This window comes from Sarcophilus harrisii, chromosome 2 (assembly GCF_902635505.1).
Source record: "Sarcophilus harrisii chromosome 2, mSarHar1.11, whole genome shotgun sequence".
Taxonomy (NCBI): domain Eukaryota; kingdom Metazoa; phylum Chordata; class Mammalia; order Dasyuromorphia; family Dasyuridae; genus Sarcophilus; species Sarcophilus harrisii.
Window position 1 is genome coordinate 547,101,729 of NC_045427.1, and position 17,126 is coordinate 547,118,854.

Consider the following 17,126-nt stretch of genomic DNA (forward strand, 5'->3'; position numbering starts at 1 on the left):
CTTCCACTAGCCTTATTGTCAGCCATGCTTCTCAAGGTCTACTTGACTCTATTTTCCAGAATATATAGCTCTAGATCAGTAACCACACTGAAGTAGTTATCAGTGATGTTAAGATCTTTCTTATATAGTTCTTTGTATTCTTACCAACGTTTCTTTATCTCACCTACTTCTGTTAAATATCTCCATTAGCTATAATCTGTAAAAATTCCCATATTCATGCTTTAGGGGTACTGAGAAGGCTATAACTAGATTACTCAAGGTTAAGTCCTCTTGCTTTCTCATGCTCCAATAATGTTTAGTATGAAAAAAAAGGATCAATGATCTGGTACTAAATGATCTTTCCCCCCAAACCAACTATTTAACTATTATCTGAACATTGTGATATTAACCTGGATTGGAGAAGGAAGATAGACCTGGGTTCTTGTTAATTATATTTTTATATGTCCCTTGTCTCACCAACTCTCCATGCCCTAAGTTTCCTGAGGGCATGGAATGTGTATTAGACATCTTTGTAGCACTTTTTTTTAGAACACTTTCAGAACAGAATAGACAGTAATTAAATATTTATTCATATTGATGAAGATTATAATTGCTTTTATACTACTTAGGAATGGGAAAGCCTCTGGTTTTGGCTAAATACCAGTTTTCTAAAACAAACAAACAAAAAACTACTACATGCTTCTATAGTTTTGCTATTAAATTGACAAATAAAATTTGTAAAAACCTGATCCTTCCAGGTTAAGTCTATCCTTCCATCTTTACCTGTGTGAATCATTCTGAGCTGACACTCTCAGAAACAGGAGTAGATACTAGACAGTGTGGCACAGCCAAGTTTCCAATGGTAGTTTTGGCTTCTCTCCTCCTGGCTCTCTCTTCTCAACTTAATTTCAAAAGCTTTCATTTAATACCTGTTATTTACTGAGAGGCAGCATGGGTTAAGGGAAAACACTGGATTTGAGTCCGAGGAGCTGGGCTCAAACATGGATTTTTTATCTAGTCTGACTTCAGGCAAGCTACTGAGCTCTTAACAACAGTTTCTTTAACAATGAAATGAAGATGTTGGACTACCTCTAAATTCTATTATCCAATGCAGTGTGGATGGTATAACCAACTTGCTATGTAGATATAGACCCAAGATGTAAGAGTAACTGTAATTTGTAGAAAATTTTAAAACTTCATTCTATAATATCTCTTATTGATTTTTAAATTTATGGAATAAAACAAGCATTTCCATAGCATACACAATATAATAAACAGCTGATTGCACATGAAACTACAAATCTCTTATGTACAAATTGCTATTCCTTTTAAATATATAACAAAATCATTACATAATTTTTTAAACTTTCCTCCCCCAAGTCCATCCTAGAGATATCTAACATTAGACACAAATAGGTATGTATTGTGTGTGTGTCTATATATATATATATACGGAAGGAGTTATTCTATCCATCTACTTATCTTTTTTTCTGGATGCAGATAGCTTCTTTCTTCATATGTCCTTTATAGTACCTCTTAGTTAAAATATTTGCACACTGGAATTTTGAGGCAGTGTGATAGACAGGAAAAAGCTCTGCACTGGGAGCCAGCCAAGACCTAAATTCAAATCTCATCTCTGACATTTTTTATCTTTGTCACCAAAGTAAAGTCATAACTTTTCTGAGCTTCAAATTCCTGATTTATTAAAAAAAAAAAAAAAAAGAAAGGAGGGGTAAAGGAGACTAATAGCAGTTGCAGTACCTACCTCACAGAGTTTTTATTAGGATCAAATTAGTCTAAGTTATTACCTTTTAAGTTTTAGAATATTATACAAGTTGTCCTAAATGTCTTAGTTCCATTTTAAGCTTTTAAAAAAATAGCTTGACAGTAATGAATTGAACCAGCTACACCCAGGGAAAGAACTCTGGGAGATGACTATGAACCACTACATAGAATTCCCAATCCCTCTATTTTTGTCCGCCTACATTTTTGATTTCCTTCACAGGCTAATTGTACACTATTTCAAAGTCCGATTCTTTTTGTACAGCAAAATAACTGTTTGGACAGGTATACTAATATTGTATTTAATTTATAATTTAACATACTGAGCATGTATTGGTCAACCTGCCATCTGGAGGAGAGGATGGGGAGAAGGAGGGGAAAAATTGAAACAAAAGGTTTGGCAATTGTCAATGCTGAAAAATTATCCATGCATATAACTTGTAAATAAAAAGCTATAATAAAAAAAAATAGCTTGAGCAATTAAAGCTTATTTTTATTATCAACAATTATTTTCACTTTTATATAATATAAATATAAAAAATTTATTTAATACATTTAATAAAAAGCTTATGATTAGTTATTAAAATAGTTTTAAACTCCACTAAGATTTTTGAGACATATTATTATCCATTATTATGATGATCAGTTATTATTACGCATTATATAAAAGTTATTATAATGATGCTGATCATCACTCAGCATTTCAGTAGGCACAGACCTGGTTAGGGATGGGATCTCTGACTAAAGAAATGCAAAAGATGCATAGTTAACAACTGAAAAATAATATGAAGTTATATATTATTAGGTACAAAAATCAGTGGCTTGTACAGGAGGTGCCTCAAAGATTCAGAGAAAGAAGTGGATGTGGTCTAGAGAAGACTTCAATAAAGAAAACTTTGAGATAAGTCTTAAAGGATGGGTAGGATTCAAATAGGTGGGGAAAAGTGGGATGATATTTTGGGAAAGGGAGAAACAATGAGTAAAAGTGGGTAAGGCAATATGGGAGGGGTGGCCCACACAAGACAAAGAAGACTCCCTAGTCCTTAGTCCCTAGTCCTGAGGCAGTTCATAATGCTAACAGGCTACCTCTGCTTGTTCCTAGACGGCAAACATTAAGGTTACTCAGGGAGATTATTGGTCCTCATTTTACAAATGAAGAAACTGAGATTTGCTGGAGTAATTGACAGCTAGAATTGAGGCAGGATTTGAACTTGGATTTTCCTAATTACAAGTCCAACTTTCTAGCCACCTACAAATGAGGAAATGGATGCTCAGAGGTGGAAAATGATTTGCTCAAAATCACTTATTTAAAAAGTAGCAGATTATATCTATAAATACTAAAGAAGGGAAAGGGGACCTGTATGTGCCAAAATGTTTGTGGCAGCCCTGTTTGTAGTGGCTAGAAACTGGAAATTGAATGGATGTCCATCAATTGGAGAATGGTTGGGTAAATTGTGGTATATGAATGATATGGAATATTATTGTTCTATAAGAAATGACCAGCAGGATGAATACCGAGAGGCCTGGAGAGACTTATATGAACTAATGCTGAGTGAAATGAGCAGAACCAGGAGATCAACAATACTGTATGAGGATGTATTCTAATGGAAGTGGATTTCTTTGACAAAGAGACCTAACTCAGTTTCAATTGATCAATGATGGACAGAAGCAGCTACACCCAGAGAAGGAACACTGGGAAATGAGTGTAAACTGTTTGCATTTTTGTTTTTCTTCCAAGGCTATTTTTACCATCTGAATCCAATTCTTCCTGTGCAACAAGAGAACTGTTCGGTTCTGTACACATATATTGTATCTAGGATATACTGTGACATATTTAACATGTATAAGACTGCTTGCCATCTGGGGGAGGGGGTGGAGGGAGGGAAGGGAAAAGTTGAACAGAAGTGAGTGCAAGGGACAATGTTATAAAAATTACCCAGGCATATGTACTGTCAATAAAAAGTTATAATTAAAAAAAAAAGAAGCTACTAAAAAATGAAATAAAATAAAAATTAAAAGCAACAGAACTGGAAGGCACCAGGCAAATAGTACATCTACTTTTTCTGAATCTTAAAGGCACCTATTCTACATGTTACTGATTTTTGCCCCTAATAATACCTCAGGAGGTAATCAGAACTTTCCCTAACTTCCCCAAGTCAATATTAAGGACAGCCAATATGTCAGTATTCTGATTCAAATAATAGAATCTCATCTCGTCCCTATTCCCTTCTTAGTGTATGTGTCCCCTACTTCAAAACTGAGGTGTAAGAAAGAGCTTCAGGCAAGCAGCCTACCTAACTGTATCAATCATCAAGAATTGAGATAATAAGCCCAGGGACCAGGGCCCCTGCTATGAGACTGCATCAGGGAAGAGGGGAAGAAAGGAATCTAAAGCAGGGGAGTGAAACACAGGACTGCTCAGGGACATACAGCCTGGTCTGCCATTTTAGATCATCATTCTGGCCATTCTGGCTTTCCCAAAGATGTATTGTTTTGATTTTGCTAAAACACCAAGTATAATGGACACCCTCCAAATCTGGCATTTGAGCACAACCCAGTTTAATTACAGTTCTGGGTTATGGTTCAGGTTCAGAGCCCCTCATGGGCTCAGAATTGCAGATTTGGAAGGCCCTTTCTAGAGGACATCTTTTCATGTCTAGTTCAGAAAGACACTCTAATATTCTTGTTAAAGTGACATCCCACTTCTACTTATATGCTTTTTGTGACAAGGAGACTCTCACAGCCCTTTCCATTGATGGTTAGCTCTGTTAGAATTGCTCAGTTAAGCCAGAATTCATCTCCCTATAACTTTTACTTGTTGGCACCAGATCTGGCTTCTAGGGAAACACAGAGTAAGTTTAATAACCCCAATATCATATATTCAGAGGTTAGTTAGTCCCCGGGTTCTGAAGCTGGGTCTTGTAAGTGAATGTTGCAGGGTTGAGAAATTATGATTTAGTATCAGTAAATTTAATTTTATATCACTATATACTTGGGTCATGCAAAAATTTCTCAGGTGAAAAGAGTTCACAAGTGGAAAAGGTTTAAGAAGCTTTGCTCTAGTCTAACCCCATCATTTTACACATGAGAAAATTGAGCCCCAAAGAGCAGAAATGATTTGGCCAAAGTAATGCAACTATTGATTTAATAGCAAGCTCAGAGTCCTATGACTAACTCCAGGGCTTATTCTCCTGTGCCATTTTGCCTCTCAATATGTCTATAAATATTTAAAAACAATTACCATGTCTTTGAGGCAGCTGGATAGCACAATTCCTAGAGCACTGGACTGGGAATCAGGCCCACTTATCTTCCCGAGTTCAAATTCAGCCTCAAATATCAGCTGTTTGGCCTTGTGTAGATCACTTAACCCTATTTGCCTCAGTTTCCTCATTTGTAAAATGAACTGGAGAAGGAAATGTCAAACTACTTTAGTATCTTTACCAAGAAAACCACAAATGACCACTCTTTGTAGATGATATGGTGGTATACTTAGAGAATCCCAGAAAGTCAACTAAAAAATTACCAGAAATAATTAACAACTTTAGCAAAGTTGCTAGATATAAACTAAATTCACACAAATTATCAGCATTTCTATATGTTGTCAACAAAGTCCAGCAGCAAGACATAGAAAGAGAAATCCCATTTAAAATAATTGTAGTTAATATAAAATATTTGGAAGTCTACTTGTAAAGACAAAGCCAGGAACACAATCACAAAACACTCTTCACACAAATAAAGTTAGATCTAAACAATTGGAAGAATACCAAGTGTTCATGGGTAGGCCAAGTTAATATAATAAAAATGACAATTCTACTTAAAGTAATCTACTTAGTGCCATATCAATCAAACTGCCAAGAAATTACTTTATAAAGCTAGGGGGGAAAAACAACTAAAATTCATCTGAAGAAACAAAAAGTCAATATTTTTTAATAGCTTTTTGTTTACAAGATATATGCATAGGCAATTTTTCAGCATTGACAGTTGCAAATCCTTTTGTTCCAACTTTTTCCCTCCTTTCCCCCACCCCTTCCCCCAGATGGCAGGTTGACCAATACATGTTAAATATGTTAAAGTATAAATTAAATACAATATATGTATATATGTCCAAACAGCTATTTTGCTGTATAAAAAGAGTCGGACTTAGTGTACAATTAGCCTGTGAAGGAAATCAAAAATGCAGGTGGACAAAAATATAGGAATTGGGAATTCTGTGTAGTGATTGTTCATAGTCATCTCCCAGAGTTCTTTCGCTGGGTGTAGCTGGTTCAATTCTATTGGAACTGATTTGGTTCATCTCATTGCTGAGGATGGCCACATCCATCAGAACTGATCATCATATAGTATTGTTGTTGAAGTATATAATGATCTCCTGGTCCTGCTCATTTCACTCAGCATCAGTTCATGTAAGTCTCTCCAGGCCTTTCTGCGATCATCCTGCTGGTCATTTCTTACAGAACAATAATATTCCATAATATTCATATAAAAGGTCAATATTTTCAAGGGAATTAATGGGAAAAAAATGTAAAGGAAGGTGATTTAGCTGTACCAGACCTAAAACTATATTATAAAGTGTCAATCATCAGAACACAAGTCAATAATTATAGTAATCTAGTGTTTGATAAACCCAAAAACTCCAACTTCTGGGATAAGAACTCATTTTCTGACAAAGATTGCTGAAAAAATTGGAAAATAGTATGGCAGAAACTAGGCATTGACCAAAATCTAATACTCTATACCAAGATAAGGTCATAATGGGTTCATGATTTAGACATAAAGGATGATCCTATAAGTAAATTAGAAAAACAAGGGATAGTCTGATGCTTAGATCTGTGGAGAAGGGAGGAATTTATGGCCAAAGAAAAACTAGAGAGCATTATGAAATGCAAAATGGTTAAATAAAAAAAGTTTTGTACAAATAAAACCAAGATTAAAAGGGGGGCAGAAAGCTGGGGAGAGGGAGAAATTTTATATCCAGTGTTTCCGATAAAGGCCTAGTTTCTAAAATACACAGAGAATTGACTCAAATTTATAAGAATACAAGCCATTCCCCAAGTGATAAATGGTTAAAGGATGTGAACAGATAATTTTCAGACAATGAAATTAAAGCCATTTCTAGTCATACAAAAATATGTCCTAAATCACTATTGATTAGAGAAATACAAATTAAGATAACTCTGAGGTACCATTTCACACCTCTCAGACTGGCTAAAAGGACAAGAAAAGATAATAATTGTTGGAGTGTATGGGAGAAAACTGGAACCTAATGCATTGTTGATGGAGTGTAGAAGGCCACAGATAGTGGGGGACTCTGGGTAAGGTATAACAGCCCAGAGGGAACCTGCTTTCAATGTCTGGTTTGCCTCCCCACCTCCCTTTGATGCTCTCACTCTTCCTGAGAACTCAAGGAGGGCATGACCACCTGTGTTCTACTTGAAATGAGGGATACTTACAGTAAGGATTCATTTACATATCAATAGCAGGATGCTTACATGTCAATAGCAAGTTAACACTTGCACAGTGTGCTGTAGTGAAGTAATCCCATCTTTGACCATCCTTGTGGCTCTCCTGCCTTCTTCACTCCTCCACTAAGACCAAGGACTGGCTGGTCCCAAGATCCTCCAGAGAGCTAGTCTGGATGCTATATTTTGGGACCCCAGTGTGGGGGCTCTAGAAAGCACACTGCAGAGGAGTTAGGGATCCAACCATTCTGGAGAACAATTTAGAACTATGCCCAAAAAGCTATCAAATTGTGCATGTCCTTTCTACTGAGTCTATATTTCAAAGAAATCATAAAATAGAAAAAAGGACCCATGTACAAAAATATTTGTGGCACTTCTTTTCATGTGGCAAGAAATTGGAAATTTCACATCAATTGGGGAATGGCTGAATAAGTTATGATTTATAAATGTAATGGAATATTATTGTTCTGTAAAAATGATGAATAGACTGATTTCAGAAAAGCCTGGAAAGATTTACATTAACTGATGCTAAGTGAAGTGAGTAGAACCAGGAGAATATTGTATACAACTATAGCAAGATTATATAATGATATATTATATATAATATTTTATAATTATCACTATAATATATATTTTATATATAATTGTAATTTTATATATATATATATATAAGATTATATAATGATCAACTTTTTTTTTTTCAACAATGAGGTGATTCAAGACAATTCCAATAAACTCGTGATGGAAAGTACAATTTGGAATTATGCCACAGAATTGTGGAGACTGACTGTGAAATAGCAAAAAGCATGGTGTTTTTGATGGTGAGTGAATAAATGAGATCCCTTCTACTGAGAGACCCAGGTTCAGAATTCACTAACCCCAAAGTCTGTGGCAAAAAAAAAGGTTTTATTTTTCACTAAGAGGCTTTCCCTTAGTGGGCATATTTTTTAATGAAGAAAATTTGCAAAGAATGATTGGCAAAGACCTATTTTATGAGCAAATTTGGGGGCAGTTTGGATTGACAATCCAACTAGGATTTCTCAATTGAATAAAAATTACCTTGGAGGTTTTAGAATTTCCTGAATGAAGATGTGACTCCCCAAAAGATCAATGGGAGTTGATTTGCCCTTGGATAATGCTGCTTATCTCACCCTGGGAAGATATCTTTCTAGACTCTGGAGCCTGGGAAACCCTGATCTCTCTTCTTTTGCAGATCAAAGGGCACATGGTTTCAGTGATTATCTTACACAGTTTTTACAGCGTTCACCCACATCATTTTCATCATTTTTTGTTGTTGTTTACTTGGTATTTTTTCCTTGTTTTTTTCTTTCTTCTTTTCATCTTGCACAGCATGACAATACAGAAATGTTTAGAAGAATTGCACATATTTAATCCATATTGGATTGCTTGCTGGGAGGAGGTGAAAGGAAGGGGGGGAAGAAAAATTTGAAACACAAGATTTTGCAAAAGTGAGTGGTGAAAATTATCTTCTGCATGTATTTGGAAAAATAAAAAGCTATTTAGGAAAACCATAAATGGTATCACAGAATCTGAAATTACTCAACAGCAAAACCATACACACCATCCCTTTCCCTTTCCACCAAGTCTTTTCTTTTCTAGATTGCTTTGCTTTTATTCTAGGATCTGATTCTTTTAACTCTTCTTTTAATGTCTTTATATCCTTAAACTATCCTGGTTCTCAACCTCTACTACAAACTACTTTGTTATCAAATTCAGTTCTTATTGGATTACTGCCCTCAGCTGACCCAGACTTCACTAGAGATCATTGATTATAAGAGCTTTGAAGCAAATCCCCTCAAATTAGCTATGGGGATTAAGGTTAAATTCTCAAGAGGTATTCCCTAGCTGGCTGCTCTGACTACTAGTATACCATAGGTAAGCCTACCTTTTCACCACCCCTTCTTTATATGACCTGATCCTGCTTAAACTGATCTCTCCAGGGAAAATAAATGAGAAAAACTGGCCCCACTAATGGGGATTGGGGGTGGGCACTAATGGGGAACTGAATGAAGATGAAACTCCTGCACAGGTGTTAGAAATCTCTTGCCAAGAACTGAGAATGTTTAAAACAAAACAAAAACAAAAAAAATCTTTGCCTCACCCAACTTATTAAAATGGTTATATTCCCCCTCCCTCACTAAAAGGAGTAGAAAGCTGAAATTTAAAAAAAAAAAAAAAAAAAAAAAAAGATTGGTAGAAAAGATCAATGCATTCCTTCTTTCATTTCCACAGCCTTCCTGAACCTCCAGCACTGTTTGGTTCCGCTGATTCAAGCATTTAAGATAAGAGATGCCCAATCATACATTAACTCTTAGATTTGGCAGAATTAGTATTAGAAGGGGGAGAGGGGTTTTGGTCCCTATGTTGAAAATATCTGAAATTCCATAATTAGAGATTCATTCCTTTGGCATTTTTTCTTCAAGGATCCTTCATTAAAATGCAAATATCCACTGGTGGAATTAAGATCTTACACTTTAGATACTATAAGCAAATTAGAAGAACAAAAGATGGTCTACCTCTCATATCTGTGGAGAAGGAAGGAATTTGTGGCCAAAAAAGAACTAGAGTACATAATGGAATGAAAATTATTTTATTTTATTTTATTTTAATTATTTTAATTTTATTATTTTAATTATGTTAAGTTAAAAAGGTTTTGTACAAACAAAACCAATGCAGCCAAGATTAGAAGGGAAGAAGTAAACTGGAAAAAAAAATTTTACATCCAGTGTTTCTGATAAAAGCCTACTTTCTAAAATACATAGAGAATTGACTCAGATTTATAAGAATACAAATCATTCTCCAAATGATAAATAGTCCAAGGATATAAACAAACAATTTTCAGATGAAACTAAAACCATTTCTAGTCATATGAAAAAATACTCTAAATGACTATTAATCAGAGAAATGAAAATTAAGACAACTCTTAGATACCAGTACATATCTCTCAGATTGGCTAAGATGACAGAAAAAGATAATGATGAATGTTGGAGGGGAAAACTAGAACACTAATGCTTTGTTGGTGGAATTGTGAACTATCCAACCATTCTGGAGAACAATCTGAAACTATTCTCAAAGAGCAATCAAACTGTGCATACCCTTTGATCCAGCAGTATCTCTACTGAGTCTATATCCCAAAGAAATCTTAAAGGAGGGAAAAGACTCATATGTGCAAAAATGTTTGTAGCAGTCTTTTTTTTTTTTTTGTAGCAGCAAGAAACTGGAAATTGAGGGGATGTTCATCAGTTGGAGAATGGCTGAATAAGTTATTGTATATGAGTGTTATGGGATATTATTGTTCTGTAAAAAACAATCAGCAGGACAATTTCAGAAAGGCCTGAAGAGACTTATATGAATTGATGATAAGTGAAGTGAGTAGAACTAGGAGAACATTGTACATAGCTACAGCAAAATTATATGATAATCTATTCTGATGGATGTGGCTCTTTTCAACAATGAGATGATTCAGGCCAGTTCAAATGGTCTTGTGATGAACAGAGCCATCTGCACCCAGAGAGAGGACTGTGTGGGAACTGAGTGTGGATTACAAAATAGTATTTTCACTTTTTTTGTTGTTGTTTGCTTGCATTTTATTTTCTTCCTCATTTTTTCCCTTTTTGGTTTGATTTTTCTTGTGCAACTCTGGACATTTAACATATACTGGATGACTTGTGTCTGGGGTAGGAGGTAGAAGGAAGGGAGGAAGGGAGAAAAAAAATTTGGAACACAAAGTTTTTCAAGGGTGAATGTTGAAAACTATCTATGCATGTATTTTGAAAATAAAAAGCTTTATATATATATAAAGACCTTATACTTAATCTGCTTCTGTTGGAGTAAAAGTGAGGGCACATTGGGGTGAGAGGATTTGAGGAAAGATAACATTGAAAAGAAATCTTAATTTTACATTTTCCCTAAAGTCTGTGTAGATATAATATATGTATCTTCATGTTCCATGGATTATTTGTATCCAAGTAAATAATGAATATACAGTTCTTTCTCTATAGACTTTACCACCCCCCTACTTCCTATCCTCACTCACATCCTGGTATCTTTTTAAAAACCTAATCTCTTTTTTTCCTTATTCATTCTTGGAGTTAGCAGAGAAAGCTTTCCTACTCACCAAACTTAAGTCAAAAATCTGACAAAAAAAATTTTCTTTTCGGTCCTTATGTCCTCCTACCATTAGATGGTTGGGAGAATGTGGTCTCCACTTCCTCTTGATCCCACTACTTGCCATGATTCAGATCCATTCCATGGAATTCTCACAAATCAGATATTGGTAGCCTTTGTTTTTTTGTTTTTTTTTTTTTTGGCCAGTGTTCTCCTGGTGTTTTCCAAGCATCAGAATGTCAACCTGCTAAGACCACCCTCATAAACACTTTGCAGGTGTACAAACCAAAAATCATAGAATGGGGTAGGGTCCTTAAGATACCCTAATGTCAAATACTATGGCTATTCCTTGGGCTGCTTTCTATCTTTCATTTTTTGTGTTTGTGGAGTTAAAAGAAAAACATAGAGGAGATCAAATCAAGAAGTTTTCCTTGTTATATTCAGTCTAGGACAGAATAAAAAACTGTTTATTTTTCTTTTTTAGCTCATCAGATCATAGATTTTGAGTTGGAAAACACCAAGAGATCCACTAGTTAATGTTATAAACCCCTGGGGCAGTCTGGTAAAGCCTTCTCAGAGTAATGTTGTTAATACATAAAATAAAATCTATAGCATTGCATACAAAACTAATTATGGTAAAAAGGTGTTATTTTCAAGTTCATGGATCTCCTGAAATCTATCTACAGACTCTTTGCCCATGGACTCTAATCCTGACTTAGTCAAATCAGAGATCACCTAGTCCAAGTCAATTATTTTGGCCCAGATATATGAAGTAACTTGGCATGAGTGATTCAAAGTAGCAGAGCCAGGAATCCTTTGGATCCAAAATTTACTGCCTTCTCTCTCTCTCTTCCCCCATTACTTGAACTACTGTTGTATCCTAAAGTTTCAGACTATGCAAATTCTTCCTTTCCTTAGGAATTTTTCCAGGTATGGTAGGTCAGTATTTTGATCATACCAGACATGAGACAAGGTTTGCTGTCAAAGAAAGAACATTCTTTCCCCCCCTCCCCCCATTTAATATTATTTTATTTTTTTCCAGGTACATGTAAAGATAGTTTTAAACATTCATTTTTGTATGATTTTGATTTCCAAATTTTTCTTCCTCACTCCTTCCCCTATCCCCTTCCCAACAAGCAAACTGCTATAGGTTACACATGTACAGTTGTGAAAAGAATATTCTTAAGGGGCAGTAAGAAATTAGAAATTAGCTCAACACTGTTTTCTCCTTAAACCTTTTTCCTTTGAAGAAAAAAGTCCCATGTAGACTTACACACACACATATCCCTTCTGCCTCTGCTCTTATTTAGCCAACCAATTTCTACTATCATTCCTTCACAATGATGCCAGACTCTGGAACTAAGATCCCAATGAAATCCCACCCAATTTAAACCTCAAAAGTGTATATAATGTGGATTATGGGAATGAGTGGGCCAGAGTTGGGCATCTTGAACTTTATGAATCTCCTTCTGAGTCCAGGATATTTGCTGAAAATATTGTGCTGAAAGCAAAAGGGTGTTACCTGGATCAAATGTGGAGGTGGAGGGGTTGTCCAAAATCAGGAAGGGAGTTTTGCCAAGTACAGTCAGAGATTTCAATAGGATGCCAGAGAAGGGTGTTTGCCAGTTACCTTGAAGGCAAATCCTGTATTTTTACTTACTTGGGTACCGGTAGTAGAAATCATTCTCTACATCACTGGAAATATTGCGGAGTCTCTTCTCTTCAATCCAGTGTGCATCAGCCTCGGGATTATAACGCACAAACACCCCAAAAAGGATTATCATGACCACCTGTAAGATGAAGCAGGTGAGTGGCAGTCGCCACCTGAGGTTAGTGTTCCAAGCCATTTGGAAGACTTCCTTAGCTTTCCTGGCAGCCCAGCCACCGGCCCTCAGAGGAGGATGAGGAGCTGAGAAGTCTTGGTGCTCTATGGTGGCTTTGAGGGAAAAGGAGATCTTATAATTCAGGGCCAGGAGGTGTGGTCAAGGAGGGCAGGGATCACATTGCAGAGCAACTCAGCAAGGTTATGAGCCGACCTGTTCTGCCTCCTGCCCAGAAAGATGGAACTGCTGGGGACCAGTTCTTGCACTATTCTCAGTAGGAGACTGAGGTCACAGTAGCAGTCCTGAAGAGCTGACCTTGTGTGCAAACAGAAGATAGAGGTGTTTCAAAGATTGCATCTGTCCTTGGAAGGGAAAAGTCATCTACATTTGGTCACTTTTCCCAGCTGATAGTAAAGATGAAGAAAAAAGATTAAAAGGTACCAATTTAAAAATTGTTAATACTGGGAATGGGAAGATGAGCAAGAGAAATTACCACCTTTATTACTCATCAGATTTCCAGTGGCAACCAGGTAAGGGGAAGATTTGAGATTAATTCAGATGTTAAGGTTTCTTTGAATCTCATATCTTTTCTTTTTTCTTCTTTTGCAGGTCGAAATGTAAAAAGTGTTATGTGCCAAACACTAGGACAGAGAGAAGGGGAAATCCTACTTTTTTTTTCTCCAGCATCAGTGCCTTGGGTAAACTATGAGTCTCAGCAATTCATCAGGGTTTGGGTCCAAAAAACCCTATATTCACTTCTCTAATCCAATGCTACAATCATATATCTATGCTGTCTGAAGTGCTTCATGAGTTCCTGCTTCAGGACAAAGTGGGTAATACAAGGATAATGGGCCATTTGAGGAAAAATTTGAGCCAGCCCATGACTCTTTTCTCCTCATTTATGCTTTTGGTTTTGTTTTATTGTTTCGTGCTTTCTTACAGTCATTAGCTTCTATTCCTCTCCTTGTTTATGCTAGATTTGTCTGACTCCCTCCTACCCAGCCTTTTCTACTTCTCCACAATCACCACAGGTTGCCTGTCAGGCTTTTGTCCCAGCTATTCCTGCCAAGGTTTTGATTTGGGAGGGGTTGGGGAAGTAGCCCTTAGAAGGGCACAGCCTCACAAGGAGGGAAATATAACTTTAGGAGGACCTACCCACTCATCAAATTCAGATAATTAATAAACAATCCCCAATCCCAAAACTTAACCTGAGGAGTTACCCAACCAAAAATAGCTGACTGCTGCTGCCTCTTTTATTACTAGGAACCAACCATCTTAAACTAATAGAAATAATCTTATTCATTTTCATTACTGAACAGCACCAATCAACAACTTCTTCCTAATAATGAGTTCAAATCCACCTCCTATAATTTCTACCCATTGAACCTCATGGCATTAAAGACACAGAAGATGTTTACTTCCTTTCAAATTCAAAAGATTCTAAGCTAGAATCTCTGTATCAACTAGTCTTGTGATCCTGGACAAACCTCTGGGTCTCAGCTTCCTTCTCTGTAAAATGTCAAAGTAGGACTGAATGATCTCTAAAGTCCCTAACTATCCCAAGACTCCAGGGAATCTGATCTCTGAATACCTTCCTCATCTTTACCCTTTGCAGGGGTCCTTAAACTTTTTAAATGAGGGGCCAGTTCACTGTCCCTCAGACTGTTGGAGGGCTGGACTATAGTAAAAACAAAAACTTTGTTTTGTGGGCCTTTAAATAAAGAAACTTCATAGCCCTGGGTGAGGGGGATAAATGTCCTCAGGTGCTACATCTGGCCCACGGGCAGTAGTTGAGGACCCCTACTAGAGTTTCACTTCAATTCAGATCACTTCCACAGTGCCTCTAATCTTCCCTCTCCCAGGACTTAGATTGTTCTTAAACTAACCTGAAATAAGTTTAGATAATATTTATGAAGTACCTAATGTGGGGAGAGGTCTGTATGAAACCCTGGAAGAAAGTGAAAAATTTAGCCAAGATAAAATCTTCATCTTATGAAGCTTACAATATAGTAGAAAAACATGGCTGACATTTGTATCATCCATTATAGTTTTTGTTTCATTTTCAGACAATCAGTGATTTCATTGACACAGGAAACTCCTGATAAAAAATCTCCCTACCCAATGCAGAGGCAGCTGCTCCTCAAACTATGAGCTTGGAGAGTTGGCTAGGGATACTGAAAGTTCAGTGATTTGCCCAGAGTTACAGTGTGAATTTGAATAGGTTTCAAACCCAGGTCTTCCAGATTCTGAAACCAGATCTCCATGCGCAATGATCCTATAAGAGTGCTTTATATGCATCATTTCATTTGATATCCTTCTCCTAGTGATGCTATATAGTTGTAAGTCATGGAACCCCATGATATTAGGAGAAGCATGATTGCAGATAAAGCAACATGCAATGGAATGAGCCTAGTGGATACAAATGGGACAGTCAAAGGCATCATGGTGGGGACAGGAAAACTGGAAAAAGAAAGATCTGGTTATATACAGAGGCAGCAGACACCCTCAATATAACATTCATACCCTCAAAACAGTAAAACAACTAGAGAAAGGCCTCAGTTATGTGGGGAAAGTCCACCACATAATGTGGGAAATTTACAGAAAGACAGGGGCAAGAATTTCTTATTAGGAATTAGGTTCTCTGGGAGTCATCATCTTATCTGAACACATTCATCCAATCCTGAGGATCAGATGAAAGAAGTAATTATTTGGTAGGATGTTGGTTCTCAGCATAGAATGCCATTTATAGGATTCTGGCCCTTAGCCTATGAAAAATAATATGTATTTCCTAGAGGGCTTTCATTCCATAAACACTCTCCTAGGTCTTTCAAGCCACATAATGTTTAAATTTTCCTTTTGCTTTTAAAACTTTTCCATTCCAGATTCCCGATTACATTTTTGTGACTCTTGGTAACCTAGACCTTCAACACCAATTATTTAAACTAAGCTCTTAGTTATCCTTTCCCCTAAGAAGCAATCAACTAGATAATTTATTAAGAATCTACTAAGTGTCTACCACTATTCTAGGACCTGTGGGAAATATAAAGGAGTATAAGACACGGTCCCTACTGTGAAAAGGATTTATATTCTATTAGAGACCACTGTCTTGTTTCAAATCCTTATCATCTGTCACCTGGACTATTATAAGAGCCTCCACATTGACCTTTCTGCCCTGAGTCTCTCCAGACAATTACATGTTAAGTGTCTTCTAAAGTCTTTAAGTGCTTGCACAAGACTGCAGAAGATGCTGGTTCTTTAGCAAACTGCTGCTGATTTGTTTAGTTAATTAAAGATTTGCTGGAAAAGTCTGTGGCTTGCACTTCCTGCTCATTTGCCTGAAGTCTATGTGTTAACACTATGGCTTGCTGAATAATTGGACCGGATGACTATTCACAGCAAGAAGAGAAACAGGGCAGGGCTTATGATTTGGCACAAGCTTAACCGGGAATGTGACTGGGGAGGAAAACTGATCCACAGTTAAATCAAAACAGGAATTGTTTACCTTCCCTACCAGCACAGCAGCCGTAAGACTGGGCTTCTCCTCAAATCAGCAATCCTTGCACTATTTATCCTGAGACAATCACTAATTTCATTTTAGACTCCTTGTCTACTTCATGTGACCCATATATAGTCAGAGCTAGTATAGTGTGGTAAAGAGAAATGTCACTTGACAAAGGATCCCTAGTACCTTTGGTCTAGGTTCCAAGTTATTAGGGTCCTCAGTGTCTATTTTGGCTCCATTTTTTTTTTAATTCCATCAGTTTAAATGTAAGTATATATGGGGATACCAATCAGATATTTCACCTTTTCTAGGACAATCAAAATTTCAAGAAAAGAGTGTGCATTTAATGAAGTTCTACAAAAGGATGTCCTTTAGCATTTTAAATCTGGTAACTATAGACATCATAATTATGGAATCAAGATTTCATTCTGGGAGACTTTTTCTTCTCCCTAT

General features: G+C 36.5%; 1 protein-coding gene across 1 annotated transcript in view; it reads right to left on the reverse strand.

Moving 5' to 3' along the window:
- Positions 1-13,292, reverse strand: part of RHCG (Rh family C glycoprotein) — a 28,519-nt gene extending 15,227 nt beyond the window's left edge. Inside the window, exon 1 of the mRNA XM_003755550.2 lies at positions 13,009-13,292. Coding sequence (XP_003755598.1) covers positions 13,009-13,195 — 187 coding nt within the window. The 5' untranslated portion in view covers positions 13,196-13,292. The remainder of the gene's footprint in view (positions 1-13,008) is intronic.
- Positions 13,293-17,126: the final 3,834 nt, after the last annotated feature.